The sequence below is a fragment of the Eubalaena glacialis genome, chromosome 1 (genome assembly GCF_028564815.1).
Source record: "Eubalaena glacialis isolate mEubGla1 chromosome 1, mEubGla1.1.hap2.+ XY, whole genome shotgun sequence".
In the NCBI taxonomy this organism is placed as follows: Eukaryota; Metazoa; Chordata; class Mammalia; order Artiodactyla; family Balaenidae; genus Eubalaena; species Eubalaena glacialis.
This window is the reverse complement of record NC_083716.1, coordinates 13762481-13779438: the sequence shown is the minus strand read 5'-3', so window position 1 is coordinate 13779438 and position 16958 is coordinate 13762481. Positions and strand designations below refer to the sequence as shown.

The following is a 16958-nucleotide window of genomic DNA, read 5'->3' as shown; positions in this document are numbered from 1 at the left end:
GCCTCTCTTGTTGTGGAGCACAGGCTCCAGACGCGCAGGCTCAGTAGTTGTGGCTCACGGGCTTAGTTGCTCCGCGGCATGTGGGATCTTCCCAGACCAGGGCTCGAACCCGTGTCCCCTGCATTGGCAGGCAGATTCTCAACCACTGCGCCACCAGGGGAGCCCCACAGTCGTAATTTATTTTCCAACTCTTTGTTCGTTTTGTTCTCCCCTGTGTCCCAGCAACTTGCACATGTTAGGTGATCAGCAAATACTAGTTGAATGAAAGAAGTCTCCCTTACCCTCCTGCCCCTGGTGGGTGTTCGGGTACGGGGTCTATCATTTGAACGCCCTGCTGGGCGTGTTCACAGCCATCACCTCATTCAGCCAGTCATTATCATCTCCCTTTTATCCATGGGGAGACTGATGTTCAGAGAGAGAAGGCATGACAGCGCTCACCCAGCCGGGGATTTGGACCCAGAACTCTGAATATATGTGTTTTTTCTTTATGCTTCCTGTCCCCGACTATGCAAGAGACCAGAGATTCTAATACAGGTCTTGGAGGTGGTGGTGGCGGTTTTGGTTTTTTAGCCAAGTAAATGAGCAACACTCTTTCGATTTTAATTTCCTGAGTAGGGCAGGATGATCCCTCAGACTCCTTCCTGTTCTGGTTCCTTCTGATTCTCCCTAATACTTTTCAACTTTAACTCTCATAATCTAAGTGTGAGGCCACAGTGTGGCTGGGGAGGGAGCTGAGTGAGGCATGTAGGTTTGCCCACTCTTTGAGGGCAAAGGACGAGTGGACCAGAAAATAGTGAATCAGGAAAACACCCACAGGAAGCAGGCTTGGGGTCCACACAACCAGTAACCAGCATCCCTCTGGATCTGAAGAATGGCAGGTGAGTCACCAGAGGACTGGGTGCTGTCCACCAGACAGTGGAGGACAAGGTGAGGCAAGGTGGAGAACAGCAAATGGTGGTCTGGGTTCCAGTCTCAGCCTCAAGCACCTTCAATCTGTCTTCAGCCAAAGGTATGTTGTAGGGAGTTTGCCTCAAGACTTGCAGGTAGCAGTGAGAAATCTTGGCATGGTCGTGAGTTTAGGACACAGTCCCTGACATTCAGTTCATTATTGGTTTCCATCAGATTTCTATAGACTGTGTTCCCTGATTGTCCACAGGCATGGTGGATTCGTCAATGATGCCCATCATGGGCTACCTGGTTGACCTGCGGCACGTGTCCGTCTATGGGAGTGTGTATGCCATTGCCGATGTAGCATTTTGTATGGGATATGCTATAGGTAAGGACATTGGCTTTCAACACAACCTTTTTTCTCAGTGCATGATTGATAATGCCTACTGAAAATTATTTAAACCTTTGCATCTTTCTGCCTACAAGACATTTAGAGAGAGCTTTATCTAATTCTCTGTTTCCTGAAAGGTCCTTCCGCTGGTGGGGCTATCGCAAAGGCGATTGGATTTCCATGGCTCATGACAATTATTGGAATAATTGATATTCTTTTTGCTCCTCTCTGCTTTTTTCTCCGAAGTCCACCTGCCAAGGAAGAAAAAATGGTAAGCAAATTTTAGGATGCAATGAAGTATTTCTTGATAACTTTATCATGGTCTCCTGGATAGTGTCTTATGGCTTAGTTCTAAAATATATTTCTGCTCCTTTTGAACAGAACTCCCCAAATGTAAATGGTAAGAGTTCCTTTTTAGTTTATACCACATAGGGCAGCTACTTGTTTTACTGTATCAAGCATTATGTTTATATATTTGAAGAATGAAACTATTTTTGTACATAGATTAGCAGTCAATATAGCTCTTTTCATCAACCAAATATAAACAGGGATTGTTCAATTTAATTTTCTAAGGTTCTTGAAAATCTTGAAGATAACTTTTTTGCCTCTTGTGCTTACTTCTAAGATCAGCCATTTTTGGTCCTGTTTGCTTTTCTCCTAACCCTTACAGCTTTCAGTAATAGTGTCTTAGTCCTTACTGCATAAGATTCTGGAGATGGTTTTAATGTAGGTAACAGACGCTTATGGAAAAATATTGTTTATGCACCTTTGGGCACATGTTAGCACGTATGTATAACGTTTAAGTTCATAATTTCATGACCAGAATCATAGCTATAGGCAAGATGTAGTATTGAGTGTTAAGTGTTCCTCTTCTGAATAAATTCAAACTTATTGATTCTAAATTTGAATTTTGAAATGCAGTGGTCATTTTACCCTTTCTGATAAGCATTCATACCTGGTTTGGTGCTGCTGCTGATTTTTTTAAACATCAAATGGTGATAGACACTCGTCTAGTTGAAAGATGAGGGCCTTAGGTTAAAGGTGAATGAGAGAAACAAGGCTGGGGGAGATGGTATTTGGCATTTAGGAATGGGTGTGAGGTTCCCTTGTTGCTGTTCTCTAGGGAGTACGTCAGAAGTTCTCTCTGATGTTTGACCTGAAATGCGTTTTAAGGCTTTGGCATTTCTTGACTGCCCTTTTACATGATTATCCCTAAAGAGTGGATTTAAAGAGAGACACAGACCCTGAAGTTAGGTTGTGTGCAGTTTTTGTTTTGGGCACTTTTTGTATTTATTAATATGTGCAGTATATTTAAAAAATATGTCCAGCACTGAGCACTGGTCTTGTGCCCTTTATAGGATTGAAGTAGGTGATTTTGAATTACTCACAAGCCATTTGACTCTTCCTCTTTGCCTACGCTTGCCAGCTCCGAACAGCCACAGCCATAGCACTATGTCATATCTGTCTCGGGGCACTTCCTGTTTTCCAGCCTGGTTATCTAAGTTTCCTGTCTACCTTTGTTTGTCCGACCCCAGCACAGTACCTTGGCCCCAATCAGGGTCAGAAAATTCTCTGTGCAACCACAGAAAACAACGCTTGTCCTGTTGTCACCGTATCAATCTGATTAAGGCTGAATGAAGATTACTCCCAACCCTATTTGACCAAAAAAAAAAAAAAAAAAAAAATCACCTACAAATGCTCCTGTCATCCAGGAGACTGTTTAAGACTCAGGAGACAGCGCAGGGCCAGCACGGGCAGCCCTGGAGCCGAGCTGTCTGTCCCACGGGAAGATAGCCTCGACCTCACAGAGTGGTTGTGAGGATTAAATGAAAGAATACTAGCGGAGTGCGACCCCCCAGTCTGCACACAGTAAATGCTCAATAAATTGTCACGCGTTCCCATCTCACCCCACTCTCCTTTCTTGCTCTCACCTAACCCTGACTTACTCTGTCAGCCCAGCAGTACCCCAGTTTCCTCCCTCTCTTCCTCTCTGAGATGAGCGCCTCCTTTTACTCTCAGAGCCCAGGGCTGCCCAGTGGGCTTCCCTCGCCGAGCAGCAGACGTTAGTGGCTGCTGTGTTATCCGTTCGTTGGCAGCAGCGTGAGGGCTTATCTGAGGTCTTGGAGGAAGTGGATGAGGTCAGGGGACCAGGGAGGGTGAGCTTGCCCTGCCAGCTCCCACTCTGGGGTCCCCACGTGATGGGCGGAAGTCAGGCCTCAGTGCCTCTTCCCACATTTAAACTAAGGCTTTAGTTCATTTAAAAAGAAAAGTGCTGAAGGAAGTGGAAGAGACAATTCTGAAAGGCAAAGCAACAAGAATGACAGGCTTCCAGAAGCCACTTCCATTGTAAAATGTCAAAATCCTTAATAAGTGCCTGGCAAGATGAATCATTAAAAACTTGAGAGAATGCGCATCTGCCTGCCCAAAATTGATGCCCATAATTGAATGCATCGTGTCAGACGCCATTTGACTGGCATAATGGCAGCATGCGAAGGTGGCAGCCAATAGCTGCCACCTACTCACTGTGCAGGCAGAGCAGGAAGGAACCAGGTGGAAACCAATAGCGCTGGATGATGAGGGGAGCGAGGGCAGGAAGCAGTGAGTGCCGTGGAGGAGGGACGATCGATTACTGCCCACTTGAGAAAATCCAATACAGACAAGTGCTGGCATTCAGGATCAGCAGTTACCAAACGCAGGGGACGTGAGAGCCAGAAGAAGGTATACAAACCTTAGCAAATCATTCTTTCATTAGGAAGCATTCTGATTAAGTGGTGTTTGGACTTCAGCTAGAAATGGAAAATTCGAGTGCTATTTTATGGACCCTAAGTCATCCAGTCATGAACCAGTTTGTGAGCACTTGAGTTTTTCTTCCATTTGGTTTATTGGATTTCTGCTTTTTTTTCTTTTTTAAAATAATCAGTGTTATCAATACAGGCAGAGAAAAAAGCCTGTTACTCCAGTTCCTCTGCAAGTATAAGAAACACCAACTCTGTCATTTAGGAAACTGTGTTCCAGTTATAAGACAATTGCTTACAGCCTCTAACTGTCAGAATACCCAGTGAGGAGGAAAGCTGTGTTCTGGAATGGAGTTTTATTTTTTCGGGTTGAATTATTTTTAAAGATAGGGCACATTTCTTAGGTCTTACTCTTGAAGTTTCTAATTGTTGCCCAGACAGGAAAGTAGGTGGTTTGAGGACTGCAGCTTTCTTCCACTGGGTGACCCTGATGCAAAACCATCACTTTGTTGTTTTTTTTTTTTTTTTTAAAAGATGTGGTAAATAAATCTTTTCTAGCACATAGGCCTGGTATCTTTCAAAGTCTTGAAGCCTGGAACTCTTACATTTTAATGCTTTTACTTTTTCACTGTCCCAGCTTTGTATTTGTGTTATTTTTACACTTCACTTTGTCCGGCATGTTTTACCAGTTTGGAAATCATGCCTCTCCTGTGTCTGATATGAAACCAGGCATTTGGTAGGACCAGGGCTCAACTCTTAGGAACCAGGCATTGCCCTGAATTCAGATGAAAATGCCCTCCCCCTTCTTTTTTTTTTTTTTTGCTTTTTCTTCAGTCCAGAGTCAAACAAACACACCTTTTTCCACACAGCAATGCATGGAGCACTGCTCTGATTTATTTATTTATTTATTTATTTATTTATTTTTGGCTGTGTTGGGTCTTCGTTTCTGCGCACAGGCTTTCTCTAGTTGCAGCGAGTGGGGACTACTCTTCATTTTGGCGCGCGGGCTTCTCCTGTTGCGGAGCACAGGCTCTAGGCACACAGGCTTCAATAGTTGCAGCACGCAGGCTCAGTAGTTGTGACTTGCAGGTTCTAGAGCACAAGCTCAGTAGTTGTGGCGCATGGGCTTAGTTGCTCCGCGGCATGTGGGATCTTCCTGGACCAGGGCTCGAACCCATGTCCCCTGCATTGGCAGGCGGATTCTTAACCACTGCGCCACCAGGGAAGCCCCTGCTCTGATTACCAGGCTGCTCCCCGGGCCACTCTGCACACGTCCCCCATGCACTTGACTTACCCACTTGATCTTGTTCATGCCCCTCTTTTCGTGGCACTTTTGGACTATTAGATGCCATCTGGCTTAATCATGTACAACTTAAAAAAAAAAAACAACTATGGCACAATAAATCTTTCAAAAGAGGTTCAGAAGCCAGTAAGCTAGGTTTTAAAAGCTACAGATGATCTTTTAAGAAAGAAAACTTCTTAACCTGCTATAGGTAGTGTCAACAAATGCAGTTTGGTTAATTGATAAATTCTATTTAAGTCTATATGATGCCAAATAACTGGTCTGACTGAACTTCTTCCCTTGCAATGCAGTTTTTTAATTGAGTCCGTATTACGTACCCAGTGCTAGGTTCCAGAGGTCCTTAAGTCTACATGTACCTACCGTTAGGTATAATGGTGGACAACCAAGTGATAGAAGGCAATTGTGATAAGGTAGAATGATGGCCATCCTTTCCAAGCCTGCCTCGCCACCTGTGGGCCTGGGGTCAAGGCCCCTGCCTGGCATTCGGGGCCCTGCAGTCTGGCCCCGGTTGGGCTTTCCCGTGAACGTCTCCCTGTGCCTCATCATCAGATCGGGGGTGGGGGGGGGGTTGGCGGGGAGGCAGGCTGTTTTACTTAATGTCTTGTTTGGTAAATAACCTCTGCCGCGCTCATTCCCAACTCCCTCGCTGTGAAAATCCTTTCCATCATTCAAGCTTCAAGTCTACCCCCATCGCTTCCACATTGCTTTCCCTGAGCACTTAACCCACAGTGAGCGCTCAGCCTGCAAACCCTATGGAACCTGTCACTCGTGTGCAGTGAGGTACCTAAGTTGCTGGTAGAGGACCTTAAGGGCACTGACACACACATCTGGTAGGTGCCCAGTAAGCTGTTGTCAGCCATGTGACCCTACTATGCCCTAGAAAATGCCACATAAGTCGGGCGGTGTTTCTCGCAGCACGTTTCTCACCCTCATGTGAGGGTAGGGACGGGGGATTTCATTTTTAACCTGCCCCCTCAAGTGATTCTTGGGCACATTTCTTTGAGGATCACCAATCCAGAGAGGCAAGACATCGAGCTCTTTGGTGGCTAGACCTTTTGTGTTACGAGCACACACCCACGTGGGGAGAATGGTCCTGGTATACAGTGTCTGTTGCCTCAATTACTTATTTTTAGAAATTGAGCTCTTTATGAAGTCCATGTATCAATTCACTTGGCAAGAAGCATAATGAAAAAAATAGTTAAATTTGCAGCTGACAATTTGAGCTGGCAGCCTAACTTAGAGGGTCCTGGAAGTCCTTATCTTAACATGCCACGCAGCAGATCATTTTAGCATTTCTTGGGAAATGATAAATGGGTTAAGCACTTGAGTGGAGACATAGCAGCTTATCACATCTGTGGGGCAAGAACTGGGAGGAGTAGCTAACAAGTGCCAAGATAGGTTGCAATAGGCCAACAGAAGATAAATTTTAATCCAGATAAATGCTGCCATTTAGATTTTCAAATTGCACAGAAAGGCACTGGAGGGAATAGTTTACGTGGAGGAAAACTCTGAAAGACGTTCTTTTTTTTTTTTTTTAAAGGTATAAGTACTTTTTTTTTTTTTAAAAGGAACTCCTTTATTTATTTATTTATTTATTTATTTTTGGCTGTATTGGGTCTTCGTTTCTGTGCGAGGGCTTTCTCTAGTTGCGGCAAGTGGGGGCCACTCTTCATCGCGGTGCGCGGGCCTCTCATTATCGCGGCCTCTCTTGTCGCGGAGCACAGGCTCCAGACGCGCAGGCTCAGTAATTGTGGGTCACGGGCCTAGTTGCTCCGCAGCATGTGGGATCTTCCCAGACCAGGGCTCGAACCCGTGTTCCCTGCATTGGCAGGTGGATTCTCAACCACTGCGCCACCAGGGAAGCCCCTGAAAGACATTCTTGATGAGAGAATTCATTTCAGTTGCACCTGATGTCGTGCTCTACACTCCTGCTGTCCTGTGGGGCATCGCCAGAGCAGACTTTGGCATAGGCTGCCTGGGCTCGTATCTGCCCCATTTAGCTGTACATCCCTTGGTCAAGTTCTTTAACCTTTGCGCCTACACGGAGGGTTATCAAACTACCACATAGGTTATTGTGAAGTTGAAGTATTGCATTGAAAATGCTTAGCACAGTCCTGGCATGATACACCCCAGCTGTGCACTCAGACTACGTGCTTTGTCTGTACACTTTTCGTGAAGAATGATGACTACAGTGCTCATCAACTGAGGATGTTTATCAGTTGAGGATCAGTTGACCTTTAAAAAAGTTTTCAGTTAACAATAAGGGAGTGCACAAGATTTTTATGGTACATGAGAGGAATGTATTTTTTAAAATACACTTGAGCAAGAGGCCAGCCAGGATTTGGGGAGAGGTCCTCCTGAAATGCCATTTTTAAAAAGATAAGGGCCCTGTGACGTTTAGTCTAGGGAAATCTAAGGGGCCATGGCCGTGGTCTTAAAATATTGTAAGGGCAGGCTGTGAAGACGGCTGGAGTCAGAACTTGATCCACAAATAGAAACATGGAGACAGGTTTAATCCAGCCTCAGGGATGTTTCTAACACGAGAGCTTTGCCTCATTAAGGAGGGAGGCCCTCCTTATTAAGTGTTGCCACTGTGAAGGTGCATTGGGTGACCTCCAGATCCCCCCACCCTAATTCAAAGATTCTAAGTATGACCTAAACCTAACCTGCATATCCCTTTCTTCATAGCTTACAGCTTCCTCCAAATCGACTTATGGCTCCTGGCAGGTATAATGGGAATACTGCAGACTGCTGCTGCTGCTTCCTATTGCCTGGAATTTTCAGTTTAGAACTCCAGGTCTTCTAGGGAAGGCACCTGGCAGTTGCACCAAATTACTGGTTGGTTGATAGTGGGTGGTACTATATGTAGTTTTCAAACTACTAATCCTTAGAAACAGGGTAAGACTATCTTCTCTTTATGAAACAGTAAGTTAATATATCTGCACTTTGCTCTCTTTTAGGCTATCCTCATGGATCACAACTGCCCCATTAAAACAAAAATGTATACTCAGAATAATATCCAGTCGTATCCGATAGGTGAGGATGAAGAATCTGAAAGTGACTGAGACCCTCAAAAGTCATCCAAGTATCTAATTGTATAAAACAGTGTTTCCAGTAAAATGACTCATCCAGAACTGTCTTAGTGATACCACTCATCCCTGGTGAAAGAGTAAAACAACCAAAGGTTTTCTTTTCCATGGTTATGATCGATTGCCAACAGCCTTATAAAGAAAAAGCAGCTTTTCTAGGGGTTTGTATAAATAGTGTTGAAAACTTTATTTTATGTATTTGATTTTATTAAATATTATACAATATATTTTGACGAAATAGTGTAAATCTATAAATATTTGAATCCAAATCAAATATAATTTTTTAACTTACATTCACGAACACCTGGGCAAAAAAGTCTTATATATTTTCTGAATATTGGTAATGAGTGTTTTAAAGCACGCATTATCTCCGAGACACTTCCAATAATGAGGAACTAGAAGGAAGTCTGAAAAACAGAATCAAGTAAGACGGCATATATTATATAGTGACACTGAATGTTGAGTTACTGAACTTGTAATTACAGTTGACCTTGAACAACACAGGGTTTGGGGGTGCCGACAACCCATGCAGTCGAAAACCTGCGTACAACTTTACAGTCAGCCCTTCGTATCCATGGTTTCACATCTCTGGATTCAATCAACCACAGACCATGTAGTACTGCAGCCTGTATTTATTGAAAAAATTCTGCATATAAGTGGACCCGTGCAGTTCAAACCGTGTTGTTCAAGGGTCAACTGTACTGTCAATATATTCGTGAGTTAAAAGCTGGTTATCCCAGATGCAGAAGACAAGAACTTGAGCCAGTCATCTTTCGGATTTATCCATGAATCTCAGCGGGCATTAGTTTTCTATGTAATCACCTACCTGGAAACAGATGGTTGTAAATTATATGTTTACATGTCATGTGGTTGGCAGCAAACATTAAAGCCAATAAGGGTAAAATAGTAAATGTTCTGAAAGCAGAGAAAAGCACCCAAACGTATAAACAACTAGAAGCTTTCCCTTTCAGATATATACTTGTCTTACCGGATGACAGAAAATTGAGGATAGATATACCTTATACTGTCAGGGTTGTTTAAGCATGATGAGATATATCAACACCTAGCTCAGGTTTTAGAAAAGAAATTTAAAAGGCTAATAGCTGCTGTGATGTGAAAATATCAGACTATAATTATCTTTGACCTGGAAGTCATCCAAGTGTTTTCTAGGGCTCTACTAATTTTGAGTTGTTTGAAACTATTATTTTTTAGACTTCTGAAAGTTGTTCACATCAATGTGAAAACAAATTTTACATGAAGATGAAGAAGGAATGAAATTGTCTTCAATCGTGTTAGGAAAACAGGTAAAAATAATAGGGTGGTCAGGGCACACGCCCTTTCACAGGCAGGAAAAAACCCAAACATCTAAAAATGTCTATGTAATACTGTATCACCTAGTGCTGTGTGATGTAGTTTTTCTAAGCATGACGACGTTGATGTGCCTTTTCTATGTGATAGCAAGTACCGTGTTAGTGAACATTGTTAGTTTACATCGAGTTTTGTATGAGATATGAAGATAGTGTGGAATGTCTCAAATAACACTTGTTCATTCTGTAGTTCTGTAATCGTAAACAAAAACTACTTAATGTCAGTTCTTTGTTAAGATAAAATTGTGCTCCTGTTAACTTGGAAGGACCCCTCAACCTTATAATTCTCTAAGAAAGTAGCTAATACTTCCCATTTTCTTTATGAAGCTTTTTTTGTGGGGCTTTGATCTGAAGTCTGGTTTTCAAGTGCATGTATGTGTTGGAAGCAAACAAGCATCCTACTCGTGTATTTGCATTGGACGACTTACACAAGGACTCTGCTTTGCTGGAGGCACTTCTATGGCTAAAGTAAAAAGGCAGGATTGTTCTCTACTTCTGTAGGGGCGAGCCTTAAAAAAGAATGTGCTGCAAATCAATTCTCTTGCAGGGTTTGTGGTTCTCCTCACTCCCAATACCATGTACCTTATCCCTCTTTTATTTTTGCCTGCAAGGCTTCAGTCTCTTCAAGAATGACTGGCAGCCATGTCTGCTGGTGATCCCTAGAGATCATATAAAAGATATATATTTTTCAGAACTGTTTTGAGAGCAAAAGGTGTCAGTTGTATCTGAAGGAGAAAAAAATTGTAAGGTCTTTTATATAACTAGTATTCTGGGGTTGGCAAGACTATGAAAAGAGCAGCTTTTTTTTTTTTTTTTTTTTTTTTTTTAATGTGTGTATCAGAACAAAGAACACACAGCTCTCTGAACATTTATTTTTTGAGCAGAGGTGGTTTTTATGTTTGTACCTGGCAAAACAGATACAAAAAGCTTAATGAGGTAGTGATGAATATTCAATTCTTTCTTTTGACTGCTAAGTGTATCCACCTACGTCATGTTTTAGCTAGTTTACTTAATAAATCTTCTGAACACTACTGTGCCTGTTGTATTCCTTTGTTAACCAGATATTATCATTGGAATAAAATATGTAAGAAGGTATTGTTTTAACTGTGGGTATTCAATTAAAAACTATTCTTCTTTGCTTGCAGGCATCAGGTAAAATCCACTCCAGACTAGTTTGAACCATACTTTTTGGCTTTGCAAAATTTGTTTTAAATTGAAGTATGTAACTAGCCACATGGTGTCAGTGTGGAACCAACCAGTAAGTTATCCTTGCATCTCTAAAGTTATATTGTTTTCCTCATTGCTACGAACAACTAACTATATCTGATGAAAATAACTATGATATGCAGCCACTTGACACAGTAGGTCCACGGCCCCTGGAAGTTCCATAAAACTTAGGGTGCACATGTGTGCACCTTTCAGGGGTGAGAATCCATGGTTTTAAACAGATCTTAAAATGGATCCATGGCTTAAAAAGGCTTAAGGGAACCTCCCCCAACCCTGTTTTTAAAGGAAAGCTGTTATCTCTCAATTTAGAAATAAACTCAATACATTTTAAAATTAAAGTGATTTTAAATTTATTCACTTTTAGGGGACTTAAGATTTTATTATCTTACTATTAGTAAGAGCCAAATACCTTCAAACTGCCTTTCAAAAAATTCAAAAATACTTACTTAAATTTAGAATTGACAGTACCCTCAAATTTTTAGCATGTGTTTTCTCCTCTCAAATTCACAAAATGGCCACATAGTATTTTAACTAGTTCTGATACTGAAGAATGTAAGGTTTGATATTAAGAAACATAGCATATGAATTGATTCTAAATGCTAAAATATTGCTCAGCTTGACTGTCTAACCTAATAATTCATCTAAGTACCAATGTAGCAAATACACTTTAGTCCAATTACTACTAGATAGCAGAGGCAAATCCATAAATCTGATTATTTCACAGCATAAAAAAATAGTAAAACCAAAATTTAATGCTTTTAGACAATTTTCAGAATAGCAATTTTGTTTAGCAAAAGCGGACTTTGTTAAGCTTATCTTCATGGCCCAATTATACCAGGCAATAATTCCATAGAGATGCAGCAGTCACCTTTTTCAGATGACATCAAATGAAGATATTCTTGTTTTCTGTGGTAGTTTTTATTTAATATTATTTTTTAGCTATTGATAACATAGCATGGCAGAAAGATTACATCAGGACTGTGATATAATACAACTGTTTTCACTGAAGCCTTATACCTTACTAGTCCTTAGGCTAGTGGAGTGTCCCACCCCCCCCGGCCCCCCCTTGCACGAAACTACAACTGTGATGCCTCTACTGCCTCTCCCAGTAAATAGAAAAATATTGTACTACATTGAAGGTATATTTTACAAATATCATTAGCAGCATTACTGAGCTTTCCATAATTGTGGTTCTACAGAGTTAAATACTTTTCAAACATGAGTAGATTTTTATGAAACCAAAGTTTTGCATTATTTCTACAGCTCTTTCAAATGCATCAGTTTCAGCAGCATGCTTGGATGTCACTAAAACTTCCATGGTATAATCCAAAACCACCAGCCACTTACTCTGCCTTCCAGGTTGTCAGTGGTAAGTGATTTTTTATAAGATGACAGTTGGTTATTACATTGGGCAGATTGTTTCAGGCTATTGTTAGAGAACAACATTTTAGCTTTCAGTGAATTTGGTGTATAAAGACTTCTACAGCAGTGTTCTTTTAAAATGCAAGCATGTTTAAACAAAAATGGGGGGTATACACAGATGTATTTTTATTATAAACTTGGCCAAGAAAGGTATTTAGTTTCCTAATATTTTACTTAATAAATAATAAAATAGCAAGAATGAGAACTGGCTATTGATTTTAAAAGTGGAATGGCTTTTCTACCCATAAAAATATTTTTATCATCCATATAACCCTTTTATTTCAATAGCTTTTTACTGTTCAGAGAACTTTTGCAGTTATGCTGTTGTTTTCCTCACAACAATCCTGTGAGGTAGAAAAAATTTTGCTTATTCCTACTTTACAGCTGGGGAGCCTGCAGCATGGAGCCCTTTTGTGGCTTGCCTATGGTTACACAGTTCACTAATGGCCAACAGAAGAGCTTGAACTTAAACTCTTGTATGGAGTCCTGGGTCATAGACCTGGGTCAGAATCCTTACTATTATACTATGCCTTTTCCTGCCAGCCATAAAAACTGCCATCTAGTTTAAAATTCATGTCCATTTCACTATATAGCAATTATCATAGCAGTTACCTACAAAAGGGAAAAACATGTACATATCTATGTTATAGACATATAAAAGGCCAAAACTTTTATGGTATACCAACAGAGGTCATGCTCACATGTTTTCCCTCAGTCATGTGTTATTGGGATCCACACGATGGCCTGAGTATCAGACTAGACCTTCATGTTAAGATAAATGGTTCCAATTCCTATGTATCTATGCTGTGTAATTTTTTTTTTTTTTAATAAGACAGTCTGAACTACAGAAGCATTCAGAACGATCACCATTCCTTTAAGCCTGTAGGATGTCAGACAAAGCAATAAATCTATTTTGCATGATTCCTCTCCCTTACAGCATTCTCATGCATGACTATTTTTCTAAAACAAAACAGCCAAAGCAGATATCAACAAAGTCATTTTAAGAACAGTCCTCTGAAACTTCAAATATCTACATGCTTTATTTCCTATGGGAGAACTGAAGATGAAAAATAATCATAAATGTTTAGTACTTCCATTTGAAAGGCAAGTGTCAACATTTTGAAAGATTATATTTCAAAATCCTACTGGTTACTGTTTTTTTTAGTAATCTGGTCATCCTCTCAAAATTCTTGACCAACTGCATTCTGTATTTATTCCCTATTGCATTTTGGTTTTCAATGCAAGCTCTTCAAATTAATCACTATATTCTCACTGTACTTAAACTGCACATAAGCTTTAGAAAAAAGTTTCACAAAAGCATAAAAAACAAGCAATATATGTAAAATTTTTTTTTTTTTACTAAATCAGCATAACTAACTAAAGCTGCGGCATCTGCTTTCATGTTACGTTTGGCAAAATCAAAACAAAAAGCACTCCCCCAAACCCCAAAATAACAAAAATCTCAAGCAAGTAGATATGACAAACTTCATAACACAAAGTAAGATTCAAAACCTGTTCCCTCAATGATTGCTGTTGTCAATTTGGGCATGCAGCAAATTTGTTGTTATAACTGTGATGGAAATGAAAATATTTCAAGAATCTGGACAGTATCCTATTTAACACTAATTCAAAAACTAGGAAGAGGAAGGAAAAAAAACACAATGAGACATCACACCTACATAAACACGAAAAGTCAGCTTACATAATTACATAATTAGAAAAAGTTAAAAATAAATTAGTAAAAATAAATTCCCAGTATAAACCCAAAAAGCATAGCTATAAATGCAATCTGAAACAACCAATTTAGTGAGCTGGTCATGTTTTTGCTGGAAAACCACCTTTTCCACTCTAGTTCTTATACAAGCAAATAACTGTGAAGAAGCAGGCCAAAGTGCATAATAAGAGGGTTTAAATGTGGTTATATCTGTGGTACTTTAGATGCAACTTTTCCTCAATCAATCACTTGAAAGTTTAAACAGACTGTTACACAGACTCAGATGGGCCAAATAAGTCATCTGATATGCTACTGAATGGCTGAGAGTCTATTAGTTGGGTTATTTCACTATCATCAAGGTCTTCTTCCGTATCATCTGTGTACTTGCTTATTTTTTTGGAGTGCTGGTCTAAGGACAGACTTTCTAAAGATTCAATATCTTCAATGCCTGCTCTGTAGTGGATCATAAGAAGTGTTAGAGCTTGCAGTCTTTCACCTGATTTAGCCAAAGCAGCAGAAAGAAGTGATTTTTTCCTCGTCTCTGTTGTCTCTTTTTCTTCTCTAACAAGGGTATTATTATGTTCCAGCTCCTGATCAATTTCATTCTGCAGTTTGTCCAGCATGAACTCTAGTTTCTGGATCCTCTCCTCTGTAGGCAACCCCCTGTACAGATCACGACCGATTTCTTTGACTGCAATGAAAACGCTGTCATCCAGACCACCCTCCTTTCTCACTAATTTTATTCCTGTGTTGTTGCCCCGTTTAGAAGGGCTGTTTGGGCCACAGATCTCTGTGTCACTGCCTTCGTTGTCTGATGTGTTGGGTGTGTGTTTTGGTGAAGGTTCTACTAGATCAGTTCCTGGCTCAGAAAGGCGAGTTTTAGAGACTTGACGCAGATTTAACAAACGAGAGCTCGTATTGATAATATGTCTTGTCAAACCTGTTGTTCTGTTGACTGACTTCCCAGCTTCAGCATCAACACGAGGGGGCAGGCCTAAGAGGGTTTCTTGTCCTTCCAGCCTGAGATTTTTCAGGGCCCGGTCTATCCGCTGATCAGTTGCTCCACAAAGAGGAGTCTCAGCTAGACACTTTTCCTGACATTTTTTATGGCAAACATAAGCACAGAACATACACTGGGAAGCAGCTTTAGTCCAAACTTTTTTCTTACAGTAATCACACCAAGTTGGGTTCTGGAACTGAGTATCCTGGAAACTATGTTTATTTTCTGTTAAACCCATCTGTCCAACAAAGTGCTCCTCTTTAGGTAGGGCAGAAACCTCTTCGACCAAATGGAGTTCTTTTTCTTTCTCTAAGTTAGTAACTACATGGTGGTCTGGCTCTCCTTCTTTCAGATATTTGAAGTGAACAGTAATGTCACCGAAACAAAATTTGTCATTGAACCCCTTCTGCATACTCAGATTACGTAGCGCGGTTCTCGTGACCATGGCCTTAGGTGATGGGGCTTCCAGTCTGAATTTGGAAAGGTATTCCATGTTCGATGTAGCTAAGCATCCTAAAGCCACCTCTTCAAGTTTTAGGCTGACGTGCCCCAAACAGATGAGACCCCCTAATTTGAAAGGCTCCCTGCACCACAGCGCGACGTTTAGGTACCTGTGGCAGGCGTCTACGTCAAAGAGGCAGCTGGCTCTGGTTCTTGTCCATTTTCCTAGCTTGTTACGATAGAGAATTTCTGACGATTCCCACGTTTGATGGTCATCTGAACTGTCCTTAGGAGGGCAGGAACTTTCTGAAGTCAAATCTTTTGCCACTTCTTGCTTTGCTAAAAACTGCTTAGCTGCAGCTGCTTCTTCTACGTGATCCAGATTTTTCGCTTGCTTTTCAGCAGGTTTATCTGCAGCAGGCGGTGGCAGCACCTTCTCTGGCTTTTCAGCGAGAATATCTGGTTCTGCCTGATTTGGGGCATCAGCAGAAGGCAAAGGAACTTTGACTTGCGGTCGTGGTGGCACAGGTGGTTTGAAAGTGGATCCTTGGGTGGGCTTTGACACTTGTGCTGGTTCTGTTATCTCAGAAGATTTTAGGGCCAAGGGCTTATTTCCTTCTTTGGATGGAAGTTTTGGGGGTGGTGGGTAACTTCCTACAACTAATTTACGGTTTAAAACTGGTGATATAGTTCCAAGGGGTTTAACAGAAAGTGTTGTTGGAGTACGTCTGGGACTGTGACTTAATGACTGTGCCTCATCTTTGACCTCAGTCTGTGCTCTCACATCACTTGCTAAGTCTTCAAATTCAGAATCCAGGTCTCTGTTTTCAGCATCTACTGCCAACCCACTTGTCTCCTCTTCATAGTTTGGTTGGCATGAGCCTGACAGAAAGTTGTCTTCCAACTGTCCAAAGTTATCTTGCAGCACTGCACCCTGGTTACTCTGGCCAACAGGCCTTTCATAATATACTAGGACTCGGTCACCAGCCTGCTTGATAAGCTTCAACACTTGCAGTGTAGATGTGATTTTCACACCTGTTTTAAGATATTAAAAGGGAAACATGTAAATTACTGCAGTAAAAATTACCTAAATTCACTAAGTGTAATTGCCATTAATTCATGATTACTTAACTAATGGAAAAGTAATAGTGAAACCTCTAAAATATCTTACGGGCTTATGGATACATCAGTGTACTGATTCTTAAACCCTGACTGCTCCGATGTCCTGGAAATGTTTACCTTTTCAAACCAAATGATGACATGAAAATCCTGAGGAGGGTGTCAAGCTGCTAACTCCTAATTGCTTCCCATTCCTTCCTAGGTTTAAAAGACATTTTCCCTCAGTTTGAACTGAAGTGAGCAGAGTGAGACCTATTGAAAA

At 41.0% G+C, this 16958-nt stretch overlaps 2 protein-coding genes across 2 annotated transcripts in view; one reads left to right on the top strand and one right to left on the bottom strand.

Moving 5' to 3' along the window:
* SLC18A2 (solute carrier family 18 member A2) overlaps positions 1-8382 on the top strand; it is a 34126-nt gene extending 25744 nt beyond the window's left edge. Inside the window, exons 13-15 of the mRNA XM_061192930.1 lie at positions 1157-1276; positions 1417-1550; positions 8278-8382. Coding sequence (XP_061048913.1) covers positions 1157-1276; positions 1417-1550; positions 8278-8382 — 359 coding nt within the window. The remainder of the gene's footprint in view (positions 1-1156; positions 1277-1416; positions 1551-8277) is intronic.
* A 3685-nt stretch (positions 8383-12067) lies between these two features.
* The window catches only part of PDZD8 (PDZ domain containing 8), an 88699-nt gene continuing 83808 nt past the window's right edge, over positions 12068-16958 (bottom strand). Inside the window, exon 5 of the mRNA XM_061190983.1 lies at positions 12068-16612. Coding sequence (XP_061046966.1) covers positions 14406-16612 — 2207 coding nt within the window. The 3' untranslated portion in view covers positions 12068-14405. The remainder of the gene's footprint in view (positions 16613-16958) is intronic.